Genomic DNA, 18,385 nt, shown 5'->3' with positions numbered 1-18,385 from the left:
ACACTAAAACCTGTGGAACTTCTACCCCAGAAAGAATTAAGGACAGCAGACTTCATATGTTACTATATTTGAATTCAGGCTGACAGCAGAGCGAGTTTCAGTTTACCTGCTTTCCTACCATAGCAGATAGATGTCTTATATAGTACTTTAAAGAATTCTTACACACCAAGTTGTGAAAGTGAGCAATAGTGCACAACACTTACGAGGTCATGTTTCCATTTACATAGTTTTGGTTCAGGATCCGAGCCCAGCAGCCTGCACCTACTTCATCATTGAAAGTACTGTAATCTTCTGAAGACCATAGTTTCTTCTCAGTTAATATGGCATTTTGCACTGTTTTTGTCCCAGGATAGTGAGCCCTACATAACATTTTAAAAAGAAAGAGTACTTAGTACAAAGAGAAAAGTCAATGTTTGGAAGTACATATAGCAGCAATGATTCATCTCCTTCAAACTGAAAATGAGAAACAAAATATCTTTGGAATACTACAAGTTGAATAGAAGAAAATGGACCAAGGTGGAGTCATAACATTCCAGAGCTTATTGTATTTGCATCAGTAGAAGAATATTTCTTCTGATATATGACAGCATATAAGTAAACTTAGTTTTAAAGATGCTGTACAATTTCCACAGCTTGTTAAAGTAAAGCTCTATCCTGAAACTGAGCTTGAAGATTTTCCTAACTAGTCTGCTAAACAGAGAAAAGACATGTTAACTCATAGGATCTTAAACAAAACCATAAATAATTGTAAAATCAACAATAAGATACAGTACTAGGTATTATTCTAAGAACTTAACTGTTTGAATGTCTTCGGACCTAAAGATGAACTTAGCTAATTTTTTTAATAAACTCAGGTTTCAAAAAAGCATGCTAGTTGGACTACAGAAGTTACAGAGGTGTAAATTGAAAGTAGTTGAAATGAAATGAAAGCTAATTTTCTTTTCAATATCTTCCTTAGTATGAGGAGAGATGCTTTCTCCTAATGGAGACTATTGATTACATTCAATCACAACACTGATTCACTGTGCGAGATTTCTCTGACTGAAATAAAACCTTTTTAAATCACTTGCAAAAAATACTTAGCATATTCACTGAAGACACTAAGTACATACACTAAAATGAAATTATCAGCACTGGAAAGGAAAGCATAAATACTTCCTTTACTACTAGCCTGAAACTTGACAAATTGATACATTCATGGCAGGGACACAAGAAACACCACTTTTTATAGGCTGATTGTTAGGGGGTTTTTTTCCATTCTTTTCCCTCTACTGGACAATGGGCCAGTGTAGTCCTTCATACCTAGCTTCACTAATGGGAATGTAACCGACAGTAGAGATTTTAGCTCCATTCTTCTCTGCTCTACAAATTACTGTATATTTCCCCTTTGGCTTGGAAACATAAGTATTACCTCAGTACCAAGCAAAGGTTTTTGTAGTGGCATAAAGTGCAGAGCTTGCAAAAACAAGGCAGAGTTTTCACACTCCATATCCTGAAAAGGTGTTTAATATTATGTGTTAACAACCCTGCCAAATAAAAGCTGAAATACGTAAGAGATTATTTAATCTACCTGTTAAAACTGAATCAGAGTAGGGATGTAAAACTTACACTTGTAAAGAGTTAAGCAACTACAGCTTACTTAGACAGTAAGTAATCCACACATGATCCAAGATTCCACCTGCAAAAAACTGCCAGGATAGTGTTCATGTTCAGAATGGGGGGAAGGATTGATTGCAGAGGTAAATGACACTGCCTGCCTATCTGTATTTGGAGAAAAGGTCTTCATTTCTACACCTCCTATGGGTCAGATATATAAAGAAGGATGAAAAACACCCCACTTGAAGCAAGGAACTGCCACATTTCAAGCACTTGATTGGGTCAGGCAAGTTTATGGCACCTAGTAATTAAAATTTATAGCTACTGTAAATTGAAAAGTTAATGAGCAAGTCTTACACACATTTCCATTCAGCCATCAAGTCAGTAATCAGTGTCAAATTTAGTCTACTAGCACGATATTAGCATCATATGAAAAAGTCCAGAAGTAGTAAAACAAGTCAGCTGGTTGCATGCTTTCCAAAAACAACTTTCTCATCAAAACAAAATGGAAACTAAGAATCAAGACATTATTGTAACTCAAAGAAGAATCACAGCCCAAATCCACTTCTGGATCACAACCATTTGAGTAACAGACCAGTGAGGTTAGTAATACAAGGCTGTATACAAAGCTGTAAAGCTAAAGCACTTTTTGCATACCAACTACAGTAACCAAAAAACTCCCCAGAATAAACAGGGTTGTCCAAAAAACCTTCAGTTCATCAAAAGTACATTCACAGCCAACAGGAATCTTCAATATAATAGAGGACTCACGATTCAACAAAAGAGTTGAGGCTGTTGCCAGGACAACAGCCATGTGATTTGATGTGGGTTAGTAAGAAAGATTATACAATCAATCCTTTCCTTGCAGGTAAGAGTACAGAGAATTAAAGGTTTGACTGTGTTATAAACGAGATGAAGACAGACTATAAACAAACCACCGAGAAAGAAAAAGAGAGAACCCCCTACCCAATCACATCGACCACTCCATGTAGCTCAGAGTCAATCAGCAAGACAAAGGAAATGGGCTCCCACAGTCTATCGCTGGCTATGATCCTCACCTGCTCCAGACCACGCTTATCCAATGTGTACCTCAACAGCTTGGAAAAAAAAAGGAGAGCAAAGAACAGAGAGAAGGGACAAATAAAAAAAATGTTTTTCAAATTGTTAACACCTTAATTGGGAAAGGCAGCATCTTCTTCAGCACTATTTGAACATAGCTAAAAAAAAAAATTATGTTTCGATTCTTGTTTTTGCAACCTGGACAACTATTACAAGAAACAAAATGTACTAGACTGTCAAGCACAAAGTGCCTTCAAAGAAGGACACCTTCTTCCTCTACCATACCAAACCCTAAAGTACATGAAAACAGGAGACATTAAAAACATTTGGTTGTTCTTTTCTTACAGACACAAAACTACAGATAAATACAAATTGTATCACATTTCATGCAAGATACTCTATTGGCAGATCAGGCACTTAGATGTTACAATGCTGACTGTTAAGCTACAAGGACCACATACGAGGCAAGGACAACTGAATTATAATGTATAAACCTTGCAAAAGCACAGTAAACATTCAATTAAGAACAGGAGTTGATTCCCCCTATTTTTCCTGCTAATCAGCTATTTCAATTTAACAGTGAAACAACAGAATTGAGCTGAGCTCTTCCTAAACACAAACAACGAAAGAAACAAGAAAAACCCCGGACATGTACACACCTTATTACTCAACTGTGTTGTATGTCAAGCTTTAAAATTGCAACTACTTCACACTTCCCTAGAGACATTTTAAGACCTTGAAAGTCAACAAAACAAATCTAAAATGCCATGTAACACCAAATCTGATGATGTACTAATGACGCAGAGGTCCCCTAAACAGCATTTGCTGTACTTGTAAATTCATGTAACATCAAATGCCCAAGTATCTTCAAATAATTCTGTATATTTCTACCAGATACAATCTTCTCTTACACTAGGGCACACTATCTGCAGAAAGAAGTGCTGCAATATTTTTTTTTCACAGATCAGAATACGAACTAGGTTATGTGCAGTCTGAGCAGCCTGAAACATCAAGATTTCCTCCCCCAAAGTTTTAATAACTTCAGCTGAACACAATGTTACTACTAATAACATTACCAACAGTATACTTATGTGTTGTACTTTTCATTACATCTTGCTTTAGAATAAGGCAGTATTTGGTTTTCAGACTTATACATAAAAAGGCTAATCTATTAAGCAATTAGGGAAGGTTCCTGATGACTAGAGACAAAGAGTTTTAATGTCCACCTTCAAGAAGAAGGATCTGGAAAACTACAGTGCCATCAATCTAGCCACAGCCTCCAGGAAGGTCACAGAGCAAGTCTTCCTGGAAGCCATGTCAAAGCACTAGAAGGGTAGGAGGACAATTGGGAACAGCAGCATGGATTTACCAAGGGCAAATCATGTCTGACAAGGATGTTTGCTTCCTACAACAAGATGATCACCTGTGTGGGCAAAGTGAAATCAGTGGATGCCATACACCTTCCAACTAGGTAGATAGAAAAGTGCAGTCAGGGAGCAGATTACTGGCTTATATTAGGAACAATCCCATTTGATGTCTTTAACAAAATTCTGGAAGTTTACATTTTGCTTTGCTTGCAGACACAGCTTTTGCTTTTTCTGTTAAGCTGTCTAACTTCACTCATGAATTCTCACTTCCAGCCTTCTGATTCTCCCCACATCCCATTTACCTTAAAATTTACCTTAGATATCCATCAGACTACAAATGGTATTTTAGGCAGGGCTAAAGCTCCACAGGGAGCAATGGTATCAAGGTAAAAATTACCTGATGCAAAAAAAAAAAAAAAACAACCACAACAACAACAACAACCAACAACAACAACAACAAAAAGGAAAACTGAAAATTAAAGGAAACAGAAAAGAGAAGGAAAGGGCAGTTACTTTTTGTGGATGGATGCCAAAGCAATCACTTCAATTCTGTTGATAATTTCTAAATAAGACAATATAGAAATTTAAACCCAGGTCTCCATTCCACACTAAAAAGAACTAAGAAAAAGTCACTGAGAGGTTATACCTGGAAAGAGATTACAGAAGAATATACAGAAAAGGATTTCTGAGGAAAGAATTTAAGGCTATTTAGGAAAACAGACTGAATAGCAGATTTTGCAAACAACTAGACATGGTTATCTAAGAGACATACAGATACAGCTGACTTCTAGCAACTTCATGAACCTTAGCATTTGAAGGACAGATGCCTAAATATTATTATCTTTCACTAGGTCAGCAAGAACTCTGATAGCTGGTATCTTAAAATCAGCACTGGCTCAGAAACATGGTGCTCTTGCTTTGTACTACCCTTAGTTTCTTGACAGATAACACCACTGCACAGGAAAACCTAACTGTTCCTTTTCTGTGATCAGCAGTGGCAGGGGGAGTTGGGGAAAAATCTCTGTGACATTCAAGAAAAACCTCTTACAAAAAGAACTTTCATCTTAAAGAACAACTAAAACACATCTGTGGTTCTAAAGGCACAAGCAAAAACAGGTACTCCTAGCCTTGATTCTGTCAAGCTCTTAAAGAAATAAGAACCATACACACAATGCATTCATTCTGCAAGTTGTATTGGCATGGAAATCATTAGTAAAACATTTCCTAATGCACTATAACTACCTGAGGTGCAAGTCTTGCCTAACCTGGGAAAGTTCTAAATTTTTAAAACAAAGGAGTTACTCAATGCTGACACTATAATTTGTATTTCTCTGGCAGCCACTTCCAGGTGATCCGTGTTTACAAGCTCAACACATATGAAAGTAGTTTCTTTATAAAATCCCTGCTTAACTGACTATAACCCTTGAATCATGCATTAATTTAAACAAAGATGAGCATATCGCACTTCCTTACATACAGAGGATAACTGGTACACTAGTGACCACAAAAATGTTTTTATCACAGTAAGGTTAACAACATGGATAAGTTAACAAATGTAACACAAGTGAGCAATTTATACAGATATAGCTCATTTCCACTTGGGACATGTTGTAAGTTTTAAAAAACTATTTATAGTTTTGAGAAACCAGAGATTACAAAGAAAGCAGGAGCAGCAGAATAAGTATCAAGCCAGTTGACAGAAGCAAAGTAGTAAGAAACTGTATTATGGAACAAGAGTGAAGGCAAACAATCGAGTTGGTATTTGCCAAAACTGCAACAGTGGGCATTCCTAGCTGCCAAAATTGAGATAGGTTGTATTAGTTTACAAAGTTTGGATGTTTGTTTTTACTTCTATTTTACTGTCTCTGTGTGCACTTTTAATACTATCTGTTATCAGATATAAGCAACAAAACAGAAAATTCTAGATTTAAGATATGACCAGAAAAATCACAAACATGTACCAGGGAATACCACAAGCACAGGAAGTCCCAGGGTGATAAGTTCCACTGTGAAAGTTCAAGTTTACCTGAAATTAAAACCAATTGAAGACCAAGAACTCAGTCTGAAGTTTTTCTGGCTTTGAAGATGCACATGCAGGTTAGTTAGAAGTTTCCTGTCATTCACTATTGCTAAGAAGCCTAAAACACAGTTCCTAAATGGATACTTGAAAGAAATAATGGAAGAGTGGTAAGGTCAGCTTACACATGCACTAAACTGAAAGAGAAGAAGACAAGAAAGAATAATCCATCACCACTGTACATGATGATGAAAAAAATGGGAACGGCTAGGAAGTATGAAGTAAGAATATATGACTCTTGAAAATGGAGATGAAAACTTACTTAAAGAGAGGAAGCAATAAGCCATGTTTAAAATGCCTCCCTTCTCCCACACTTACCCGACTACCTCAATAGCATCATTAAGATAGGGATCAACTATCATCTCCTTTGAAACGTTCCAATCTCCATCCGCAGCGATGATGCCAATGTTCATTAGACCCAGTCTGTCCAAAGAATGTCGAAGCACCTTAGTAACAGACAACACCACTTAAAGTACAGCCTTCATCAGTAAGGCAACATGAAAATTTAAGACTGAAAACAATTTAAGAACTGTAGGAGTCATCAGTGAAAGCATTTATCTTCAGACCAAGATGGATAAGATAAGTTCTCACTTCTCAAATGACAACTAAGACGAAGTTAATGGTAAGTATTTTTAAAGCTGAAGGGTTATCTATGATATTCAGACAGTCATTACACAAAAAGGGGCTTCTCATCACTTGGATTACTTTTGACACCCCATGTGCATACAAATACTCCACTTGGACACTCTCAACATACTGACTCCATGCATGCATGCAATTCATTACACGTAAGTAATGGATTTATCATAAAGTCAGTCATATTAAGTTGATCTAAAAATAACAACTGGCTGGATGTGGCAGTGGACATACCTCCACAAGTGAAAAAAGTGAAAGTTAACCTGATCCCCAAAAAAGTATATTGAGAAAATGGGGACTGAAGTTTTAAAACAGAAAAGACCTTGTAACCATGCAGTTCTCTATAGGAACAGAAATCTTTGCCTAACACCTGTCCTGTTCAAGTGAAGAGCACCTAAACACTCTTCTCACAGCCCATTTTATTGAAGAAAAAAAAGAAAGATTTTTCCAACCACTCAAAGATCAATAAGTATGAATCCTTAAATAATTTCTCATAATAGCCCTCTAGCAATAGAAGAAGAAGAATAGGGAGAATCTCCATTTTTCATATAGTCAACTAAGGACAGAAATAAAAGTCCAAGTGTTGATGACAATAAAAGCCTAGATCTAAAGGACATAAAACTTACTAAGAAGAAGAGAAGTAGCAACGAAGTTCTGTTCAGCTGTTTGAAGCCTTTGAAACACAAAGTTTACCAGAAGAAAAATCATAAAGCTAGAAGGTCGCCACAATTTAAAGCTTTCTAGATAGCTAGACACTGGGAAATATTGCCTAACCATAGAGATAATTCAGAAGAACAAAATGACTGGAACAGTTGCAGAACTTCCAAGCTGAAAGATAAGTACTAAGGACATAGAACTGCAGACACTCAAAATGCATTCCACAATGACATATGCAGAACAGTTCCCCCACACAAAGTACTCATGTTTATGTACAGATACTCCTTAAATTCTAGCATTAAAATGGCAGTATTTAAAAATATAATTGGAGGAACAGGATCTTCTTGAACAAGAATTTATAAGCATTAGAATCCTCATTTTTTTTTTCTACTTAATAAGAAACATAACTAATGCCTTAGTGGATGAACTAACTAAAATAACTTCTTACAATTAAGATAAATACATAACAGATAAGCTCTTAGTTAACAGACATTACAGAAAACGTTTGATGTGCAGCAGCACACTTCAGTAAATTGACCTTTTTCAAAATGGCAAATTGCAAATAGAATTATCATGCTGATTAGAGAATAGGTGACATGTGACACTAAAAGAATGAATGGTAAAACAGGTGTTAAAAAAACCCCAACTTTTATCAGTTAACATACAGTGAAGAACAGGCCAAAATTTTTCAGTAAATATTTGGGTGATTTTAAGAATAAAGGTTAAACTAAATATTAAGCTCTACAAGCCAAAAGCTCAATTCAACAGCATTCCAAATGAATGCTGCACCTAGACTTGACAGCTTGTTCTCCACATTCCTTCTCCCCACACTAGGAAGCCAAGACAGTGGAAAAAGCCTCCAGGTGACATGACACAGAGTTGGGATCGTTCAGCCTGGAAAAGAGACTTCAGGGCAACCTAACTGCAGCCTCCAGTACCTGAAGGGAGCCTACAGGAAAGATGGAGAGGGACTTTTCTACTAGAGCATGTAGTGATAGAACAAGGGGGAATGGCTTCAAACTGAAAGAGGGTAAGTTTAGATCAGTATAAGGAATAAATTCTTTAAGTGTGGTGAGGCACTGGAACGGGTTTCCCAGAGAAATGGTGCATCGTTTCTGGAAGCGTTCAAGGCCAGGCTGGAAGGAGTTTTGAGCAACATGGTCTAGTGCAAGGTGTCCCTCCCCATGGCAGGGGCGTCGGAACCAGATGATCTTTAAGGTCCTTTCCAAGTCAAGCCATTCTATAAGTCTTATCTGCTTTTAAGAAGTAACTCTATTGCTTCTTAGCCTCGAAGCAACACCAAGGAAAGGAAGAAACCAGAAGCTTGTACTTAAGATTTCACTGCAAGATAATGTAACAAACAGAAGAGAGTTTTCAAAGCATGGCAGGGGGTAGCGGGGGCATTCAGCAGTGAGAAATATTAGAGATTCGAGGCTGGTTATGTGAAATATTGTGTTCCTCCAACCTTTTAGAACAAAAGGTACTGAATTTTGCACAGCTAAAAACACAGAGCATTTACTATGTTTTCCATAAAATAAGAACCTGGAGGTTTATAGCAATATTTAAGGTACTATAACCTCAGAACTTTGCTACAGAATTTTAAGTAATTCTAGATCTTGGACTTCTAGCTATATCCAAGCCAGTATGAAGATGATACAAATTTGTATGATTTCAGACACATTGACTGAAGTGTCCATTAAAATGTGAAAGTCTGACTTGCTTTACAACCTAGAGATCTGATCAGTTTAGCATTCCATGCGTGCAACTACAAGAAACAGAGTTCAGTAAGTGAAGTAGTTGCAGAATTAGGGTCTCTTTACTAGGCAAATTCAGAAAAGCTAATTGTTTGCACATGATAAGACAAGCATTTCACTTTACAAAAATAAGAAAAAAACACATACCTTAATGTATTTGCTACTAAATGCCCTTTCATTCCATATCTATAAAGGAAAAGTAAAAATCCATTTAGAAAAATCAGGATATGTTAATGCATAATGGAAGATTTTATTTATATATATGTGAGATTATACAATCCATTAATCAACTCCATGTTTTCGGTGTGCTAGAGGAAAGTGTTCTGGTTATCAGAGTTAAAAGGTTATCAGCTTTTCAGGGGAAAATTCTGTATGGAAGTTCATAATAGCTGGGTTTTTATCTTTCTGTAAGATCTCCTGATTGCCTTCTTGCTGAAAAGAGTGCTAGAGCTGCTTGAGCTCTACAATGGTAGCAGTGTTACACATGACTCTGTTACCAACTGGTCTACAGTTTGTTAGGAATCATCAAGAAACACACTGTGGCTTCAAAGTGTGACCTAATGAATGGGCCCTGTTGCAATACAATGACATCGGAGAGTAAGAATAAGTCACATATTGAACAATTCAATGAAGATTACAGCTCTTTCTAATTTACACAGGACTACATCCAAACTCAAACACAAAAGATATCTAGCATAGTTTAAGTAAACAGACACAAAATGAGTTCATTTCTAAATTTTCCAACTTTTATGGAAAGAGTGTTTAAGCTAAACATGGCTCAAAATTCAAAAGCAGGAATACATTTTTGAATTTTGAATTTTGGAAAGGAAAGGAATCCTTTCTAGCAAATCTCCTAGCCTATAAAATGTATAAGCAGAAACCTTGTTTCTTTTGTTGTTGTTTTTTAACCGCAACCTGAACATCGACTCACATTCACCAGTAAAGGTGAAAGTATCCCCCATAGGATTAGATTACACAACCATGTACAAGCAGTTTCCTGCAGATGGGATAAGCCCCACTGATTTTGGTATTTCCAGATCTTTCAATAAATGCTAACATGTGACTTTTGAAATGAGCCAGTAAAAAAGTTACTTACTGAAAGGCTCATCTCATCATAAAGTAAAGAGCAATATAGAACAAGTGCTATAAACAAAGAGAATGGTAAAGGCTAACAATGAAGAATCATAACAGCATTAAAATTGTTCTGACGGTTTCTGAGCCTTCACAGACCTCACTGATTTCATGTATTTCAGGTTATACCCACAAAGAAATTGAATAATATGCAATGTCACCACACTTCCTATAGAAGTAGAAACTCCATTTTCTTAGAAGGAAAGAATTCTGAAGGCCAAGTACCATGAAGCAACAAAACAGAAGTCGAGCATTACTCAAATATATGAAGCGCAGAACTTACCTTCTAGTCCAAGAGCACAGGACAGAGAAAAAAGTAACAGTAGTTTGTTCTCCCTGTCTCCACAACTGAATTGCTGAAGCATCACTGTGTTACCCACAGTGCAAGACTGACCCAGCTGAAATAAGTGAGGAACATCAAGGGGGATGCACTCCAGAGGACATATACATGAGGTACACCTTCCCACATTACAGCAGAAAGGTCAGATCTCTTTTGAGGGATGGGAACAGTTTTAGAAGCTTTGTTCTGGACTGCTGAAGTGATTTTCAGCTTTTCTGCTTTTAAACTATCTCATATAAAAACACTTCAAAGTCCAAAACAAGTGTTCAGTAAGTACAGGACTGATTTTAGAGGAATCTTAGCCACACACTTTCTTGGTCAAATAATGAACTCGAAAAGTGTTTTTCCAGATTGTCTGCTTCTCCTTCTCATTTCCAAATTATGACATTTTTTCCTCAAACATTCATTTACTATCTTCCATATATTGCACTGTAGCACAATATAGCAGTTACAATGTACTGTAAGATATGCATCTTTAAGTACTATAAATAATGCAGGAAAAAATGGAAGAAGTTGTAGAGGATTGCTCTTCTGCAAAATAACAACCATATTTTATGCTAAGAAGTCATGTTAGCTGACTTCCACAAACTGTCTTAACTAATGCTTTTCATTAGCTGGTAACTGCTGAAACCCAAGCAGAAAAAGCAAGGGACAAAAGGAAAAGATTTCAGAACATTCAGATTCTCTGGCAACTTTGTTCTAGAATTGGGAAGGTCGGAGCCATTTGACACTGGTTCTGCTTTAACAGCCATCACTGCAGAAAGACTGTAAACTAACATAACTTCTGCCTTTCCCTGGAAACAGAACAAGATAAAACTGCAATTTAAAAAAAAAAAATTCTCTTTCCATCCTCCTCCTCCAATAATCAACAAATAGAGAGACAAGACCAAGATCTTAGGAATGAAGATAGATAAAATATACAGATTTTGCATTACTGACCCCAATATAATCAATATCCAAATCGTGATACTGTTTTGCTCCTAATATCCAAGAAACAATATAGTAAGCAGTGACATCTGGATAGTCATAGGGCCAGTTTTCACCCTTCCCTATCCATCTTGGAAATGTCCAAGGTAATCCTGGAAAGAGAAGAAAAACAAATTAATAAGGTAAGTGGTTGGTCTACATTACTCAGAAAGTTTCAATAGCAAGGTGTAATTTACCTAAAATGAAGAAGCAGACATGCACTTCAAATTCACTTAGTTCCAGTGAAGAATTGAGACATAACTTATTTAATGAATGAAACATAACTTATTTAAGTGGAGAGTATGCTCTAATATCTGTTTGGGTTTTTTTGAGCTAGAAAGCCTTCATTACTAAAGAACAACTAGACTGACTACATAAAATCCTTCAATTGTATGGTATTAGCCCTAATAGGTTTAAAAATCTGAAGATTTTAGGATAAAAATTTACAAAGTTAAAGACAAGGAATCAATACTGAACATAAAAAGTTGTTAATCTCCTGAATATGAATTTCAGAAGTGATGATCAGATCATAATAGAAGAAGGAAGATTAGGATCATGAAAAAAAATTTCGAAGTCTCAGCTGTTTAGTAGATCTTGTAGTAAGGAAGAAAAAAAAATTAACCTAACCAGATGCTGCTAAGTTTTCAGCTGACTTGTACAAGATACCATAGGCTAATTTAAAGGTAAACCCTCCTTCCTTTGTTGAGAGCTTGATCTGAGGGAAGAGGGTTGTTATCAATAGTCACAATTAGTCATAGATAGTAAGCTTAACAGAACCTGACCGACAAATCCTGCACCAAGTCATGCTCTGTGGCTGGATATGGTAAAGCCTGACCCCTGGAAGACCGGGGCATTAGACACCTTTTAACTGACACATTTCTTACCTGTTCTTACATTGTTTTGTGTGAAATACATTTTGTATTTTGAAAATACAATCTAGGGTTCCACACCTGTGTTGTCACAGTACATACACAACTCACGATCAAAACAGGAAGACAAGAAGCTCCTCTTACAACTCAACTACATACGTAACACAAAGCAGCAGACCAGAACCACTAAAGTGGGGAGGGGGTGATCAGTTTGTAATAAGAACATATAATTGAATGAAGTGTGTATAAGATTTACAGATTTATACTTCTAATAACTTTATTTTATCCCTCCCAATTTTTCTACTCTATTATTCAGAAATTCACCTCTCACGATAAATCATCCATGTTCATTGCTGTGATACATTCTAAGCATTAATGTTACTTGATACAAGCAAATTATTAGACATTTTTGCCCTATGCTTCTTGTTACAGTAGTGCAACATAAGGATATTGTGCTACTGTAACAAAGTGAAACATGGTAAGTAAGTGAAGCATCAAGGCAAGCTTAATAAATTAGAGATTCCACTTTGCTGCAACATCAAAATATCTGCCCATTAAAATGATTATGTTAATTAAGTGTGAGAGATAGGTAATTTAGTCAGAGGAATAAAAAAGCATTTAAATCTTAAAGCTTGAAGCAATTTACCAATCAGTTTAATGTCGGGGTTCCTCTTTTTAGCTTCTTTCATCAGCCACCATTCATAGCCCCGGAAGTAGTTCTCATCATTTTCATAGTGCATATGGGAGGGTTCAGTACCATCTAGGAAGGAAAGAGACAGGTAGCTCACAATTATCCTCTGTGTCATAAGCTGTTACACATGGCAAAGTTTGCTGTATTGCTCACTGCCATAGTATGCAAGTACATATCTCCGACATGGTTCACAAGTTCTTTGGTATGTATTTCAGAGCAAAATGAAGAGTGGGAGGGAACATGCAAGACTTGCCACCCTCTGTTATTAGCATATTAACTTAGCATAAATTTAATATTTTTGATTTTTAAGGGACTCTGCCTGCTTTTAACATCAGATGTGATTAAAAAAAATTAAACAAGCGGATTATTTCTAAACCAAAAAAACAAACAAAAGAAGGTTATAGTTTGTTTATTCTGGGCAAGGTAGGTCCAGGGAGAAAAAAGAAAGGAACTACAATGAGATGTTTCAATCATAGGAAATAGGGAGTTTTTATTTTTACAGTAAAAGATGCAGTGCAGTTTATAATTTCCATGGTGTTCAGTGACTGCAGGAAGAGTTTTTGGAATTGAACACCATATACTGATTTTCCTCAGGCAAAGGTAAACAAACTAGAAAGGTGCAAAAGAATCAGTGTTGCAAGGGAAGCCATCATACACGAAAGTCAAGTTATAACTTGTGTACACAACTGCAACAATTATTTATGCTAAAATATATGCAGAGACCTCTTTTAATGAGACTTTTTTTCTAATGAAGCCTGCTTAAACAGGACATTTCATTACAAAAAATAGGATTGATATTTTTACCTTAGTAACACAGAATAATTAAATTCCAAATTTCGACTTCTGCCAGAAGACATCTCCTTTCTCCTCTCACCAGCAACTCATTAACAAATACTGAGCTTTTAAATCCAGTATAGCACTTTTCATCATGTTAATTTTTGTAAAAGAAAGTAAACCAAAGAACAAAAAACAGTATCTAATTATACAAACACAGGCATTACAAATAAATATATATATAATGTCACAAAACCAGATTCTGTACTTTCTGTTTATCAGCTGTGTCTGGTTAAAGTCTGTTCTTGATGTGGCCAGACTTACTTTGGGGAAAGATAAAATAAAGGAAAAGAGAAGAAAGATAAGAACTGTCATCACTGCTTCTCAGCTTCTGATTACAAGCAGTTACTAAACAGTTTCTCTTATATGTGAATGTAGTCGGCTAGGCAAATTTCACCAAGACATTTTCATTTGCAATTCTGCTCAGGCAAAAAAAAAGAAAAAAAATAGTAGCGACCGTCAGCCAATGCCACTCCAGTGAAATGTAGCAGCTCATTAAACCAAAGAAATGTCATTGCTTCTGACCAGCTGTCTTTGCATTTTCATGCTTCTAAGTATTGCAAAACTGGTGTTTGAGAAATGTGCTGCAATGCAGAAAGCTACTAGAGGGGGAAAAAAAAAAAAGAACTCATTTGCTCTAGAATGCAACCCATTAACCATATGATAGTGAGAACTGTCTCCATAAGGTTAGTATAAATCTCTCTTTACAAGTTAGCAGATACATTGGTTTTTTGCAACTACAGTACAACTACAGACTGCATTTCCATGTCTCAGCTAAACTGATGTGTGCAGGACATGTTACTTACAGCAACACTGAAACAAGAAGTTAAACGCTGCTCACGCAAAATCCATACCTGTTGACTGCCCATCACCTCCAATCTCTACTTTGAGAATATGTAAAGAAGCACCAAAATTAGGCTAGAAAAAAAGAGAGACAAAACCAAAGAGAATCCTGCTGTTAAGAAGAATGTGTTAAGTAAGGATACAATTTTGAGTATGCTAAAAATTTTTTTTTAAACACCTATTATAAATGTAATGAGAGATACACAGAGTTCTGCTTCAAAAGGAAACCGAGCAGTGTAAATAGTACACTGGTCTTTAACAGGTTTCATTGACTCTTGCACTGTTAACAACACACCTCCACAACTGTGCAGATTTTAAATTGGTTATGCTCAAGCAAATACTGAACCCCTCTTCAAGTAGGATGTGGGCTACATGAGGAACACAACAGTATTTCAGTGTTATTAGAAGTTAAATTTGTTTCCTTTTAAAATCAAATTATTGAAGTTAATGTCTCTGTAAATAATTTATTCTTTGGTATAAAGGGTTACCCTGCTTATGTGACAGAACATACATACAGGTCAGAAATAATCTGCTAACCAGATGCAGAAAGGCAAGTGAGGGGAAAAAACCCACCACAATGGAAAACCCACCTAATCCATTATCCCCCTCCCCTGGCATCTGACTGGTGGAAACAAATATAAAATTCAAGCTCATATAGGTGACCCTACTCCTAGTATGTTCTTCCAGCCATTAGTGGCTTAAGAGTTGCTCAAGCCAGAAGTTATGATTAATCATTATTTTAATAACCACTGGCCTCCTACACGGAATTACCCAAATATAATTCTGGTATCTAAAAGAATGTTGTAAGACATCACAACGCATTTTGATTAAAAAAATAAGTTGCATAGACAATAGTTTGTTTGGCTTACAAGTTTTGGATTTTTTTACTTGCTTTGAAATAAAAAGTACGTTTTTCCAATTTACCGTTTCTCTTCCCGAGATTTCTGATTTTAAACTTCCAATACTTTTGTTCTCCCATCCCCATCACAAAAGTTGACTGACATTAAAAGGCAAGGAGAATAAGGAAAGGTATACTCCCTCCACAGTATAACAGCTTAAGAGGCTTTGGTGAAAGAACATGTCAAAAATTCTTTGAAAATCATAATCTCTCAACTAGATTTTCTTTTATCACGTGCCTATTGATTCCTTCAGAAAACTTGTATTAGTAACACACAGCTTCAGTCTCCAAAAAACATAGGGTTTGATTGCTCAGTCACACATTATGCCTTACTCTACACTTTAATTCTTTAAACTACGCAGTAAATTATTCCCCTCCAGCCATCTGGATTGCATTACTTGAAAGTGACATGACATCCTCTTCCAGCAGAGTAACTTACAGTGCCAAAGGCAAAACAAGCTATTAATGTCCAGTGCAATAATCTTGCCTTATAATAAGTTGGGGAACTGCACAGGTTACACTTGCTAACTAAGGCAGCTTACAAACCAATAATATTTACACACCTTCTAGAGTAACTGCAGTTATATTTGAGACTAGTTTGGAATAGATAAGCTACTAAAATCATGCAGGCTGCAGAGTCATTTTCATGTTACGTTAATCTATCTGTATGTACTCCAAAAAAATCAAAACTGCCTCAAAGACCCACTTACTGTCATCACTAAGAACAGCTAAAATCCTCATTTTAGCCATAAAAATGATTTCTCATGGATGATTTCCCATGGATGATCAATGTATGTTTAATACATTTTTGAAAATGTATTTTTAAAACATATTTTGAAAACATGAAAGGAATTTTCATAGTAATTTGAACAAACAGACTCTTGAACAAAATCCTGGTTGTCAAAAACAACAGCTAAAATTTAAGGTTCTGGTAACAATCAACATTAAAGTAGATTCTTTATAAGAAAGGATATTGTCTAATTTCAGGTAGCATTAAATATGCTATAGTTGGGGTTCTAACATTACACAATCACAAATTCTGCATGAAATTAAACATTACTGTAGCAGTGAAACCAACTTTACCCTGAACAGGTAATCTAAAATCTGGGAGCGGTAAGGTTCTTGGTAGTTCACCAGAAGTCTAGACGTGGCCTAAAATGGAAAGAAAACATGAAAATATGAAAACCCAACTCAAATGCTTAAGTATGTCCCAGTTTTTCAGTCTAGGACTTTCACATGGCTAACAAACCTACAAAAATAATTATAGCACCAGGAACTCAGCTAAGCCCCTACACAAACGTGTTTCTAACCCTTCAACCGTGCATTTCTGGCTTTGCAGATTGCAATTGCCTTGTACTCTGGTTACCTGCAATTCACTGCAAAGAGAGTCCAGAGAACAGAGAAACAGAGACCACACAGGCTTATGGCACGAAAACACAGCTCCCTCCCGGTATCATTTCTCCCTGCTTCGGTTCACCGTATATCAAAGGCAACAGGAGGCACAGAGGCAGAAGGGCAAGGAAAGCATCCCAGCAGGTCCATGAGTGAGTAAAAACTCCAGGGATTTCACGGCTCTGCTGACTGGACCACAGGAGAGACGACGACCGGCCGTTGGCTCTTCCAGCATTTTAAGACGCGGAGACGAGGAGCTACGAAGACCCTCTACAGAAAAGCCCATCCTGGCTTAGCTCTCCTCTACTGGCACCCGGGACACGGCTGCCCCTCGGCACCCCAAAAAGCCACTGCCAACCCTAAAAAAAACTGGAGGGCTGGGGCGAAGCGGAGCCCGACTCCAGCTCTCCTCGCAGGCAGGACCACTGCCCGCACCGCTCCCCTCAGCCCTCCTCCTCCGAGCCCCATCACGTCGCGTCTGTGTCCTCACATCCCCCAGCCCTCACGGCTCCCCTCCAGAACCCCCCCCTCCCCGGCCCAGGCCCCGCCGAAGCCACCACACATTCCCATGGGACGGAACGTCCAGCCCCTGTCCCCTGTGGCCCCGAGGAGGGCACTAGCGCTGCCAGCACCGCAGCCCCGGGGGTGCCGCTCACCCCGCCGCCGCTCACAGCCCCGATCCCGTCGAATTGCCTGCCCAGCCCGTCCGCATCGTCCAGCACGTAGGTGGCCGTCAGCAGCGGAGCGGCACCGACCCTGGGGGGTCCCAGGCCGCAGCTGCAGCCGAGCAGGATCGCACCCCACAGCAGAACCACGTTCCCCATCCCAGTCCCAATCCCGACTCAGCTCCGCTCCCGCCCCGTTCCTGCAGCGCCTCGGCACTGCCCGGCAACGCGCGTCACGTGACCACACCGCCTGGCACCACCACGGGGCGGGGCGTCAGCTCCCGCGCCGCCATCTTGCTCCAGGGAAAAGCGGAGGGAGGGGAAGACGCTTCAGCTTTTACGGGCAACCCCTCCCCAGCTGAAGTCAACAGTCACCATTTTGACAAAGGGCAAGGCTGGAGAGGCGCGCACCGCCACGCTGGAACTGGCCTTGAGCGGCGAGTGAAGCTATCGCGGAGCCATCTTGGGCGTGGGAAAGCCGATGGCTGTGAGGCGAGGAGGGGTTTATGTCGGAGCATACCGGGAATTGCGTTCAGTCTGGAGTGACCGGGTGCGGGCGGGGCAGAGCTCAGCTGACCCTGTTTTACGGAGCCTCTGACCCTCATTTTCG

The 18,385-nt window shown here is 38.1% G+C and overlaps 1 protein-coding gene across 1 annotated transcript; it reads right to left on the bottom strand.

The window, feature by feature from the left end:
• Positions 1-203: 203 nt before the first annotated feature.
• GALC (galactosylceramidase) lies at positions 204-18,014 on the bottom strand (the record flags this gene model as incomplete). Its single annotated transcript, XM_039382804.1, has 8 exons — positions 17,767-18,014; positions 16,802-16,870; positions 14,832-14,895; positions 13,099-13,212; positions 11,557-11,696; positions 9,294-9,332; positions 6,418-6,545; positions 204-359 (listed from the first exon to the last, which is right to left on the bottom strand). Coding segments are annotated over exons 1-8 (878 nt in total), but the record flags the coding sequence as incomplete, so codon positions are not given.
• Between the last annotated feature and the right edge of the window lie 371 nt (positions 18,015-18,385).

The sequence above is a fragment of the Pipra filicauda genome, unplaced genomic scaffold (assembly GCF_003945595.2).
Source record: "Pipra filicauda isolate LSUMZ 115617 unplaced genomic scaffold, ASM394559v2 scaffold283_size971201_pilon, whole genome shotgun sequence".
Taxonomy (NCBI): Eukaryota; Metazoa; Chordata; class Aves; order Passeriformes; family Pipridae; genus Pipra; species Pipra filicauda.
Note: the sequence above shows the minus strand (reverse complement) of the source record. Positions and strands in the feature narration are given on the sequence as shown.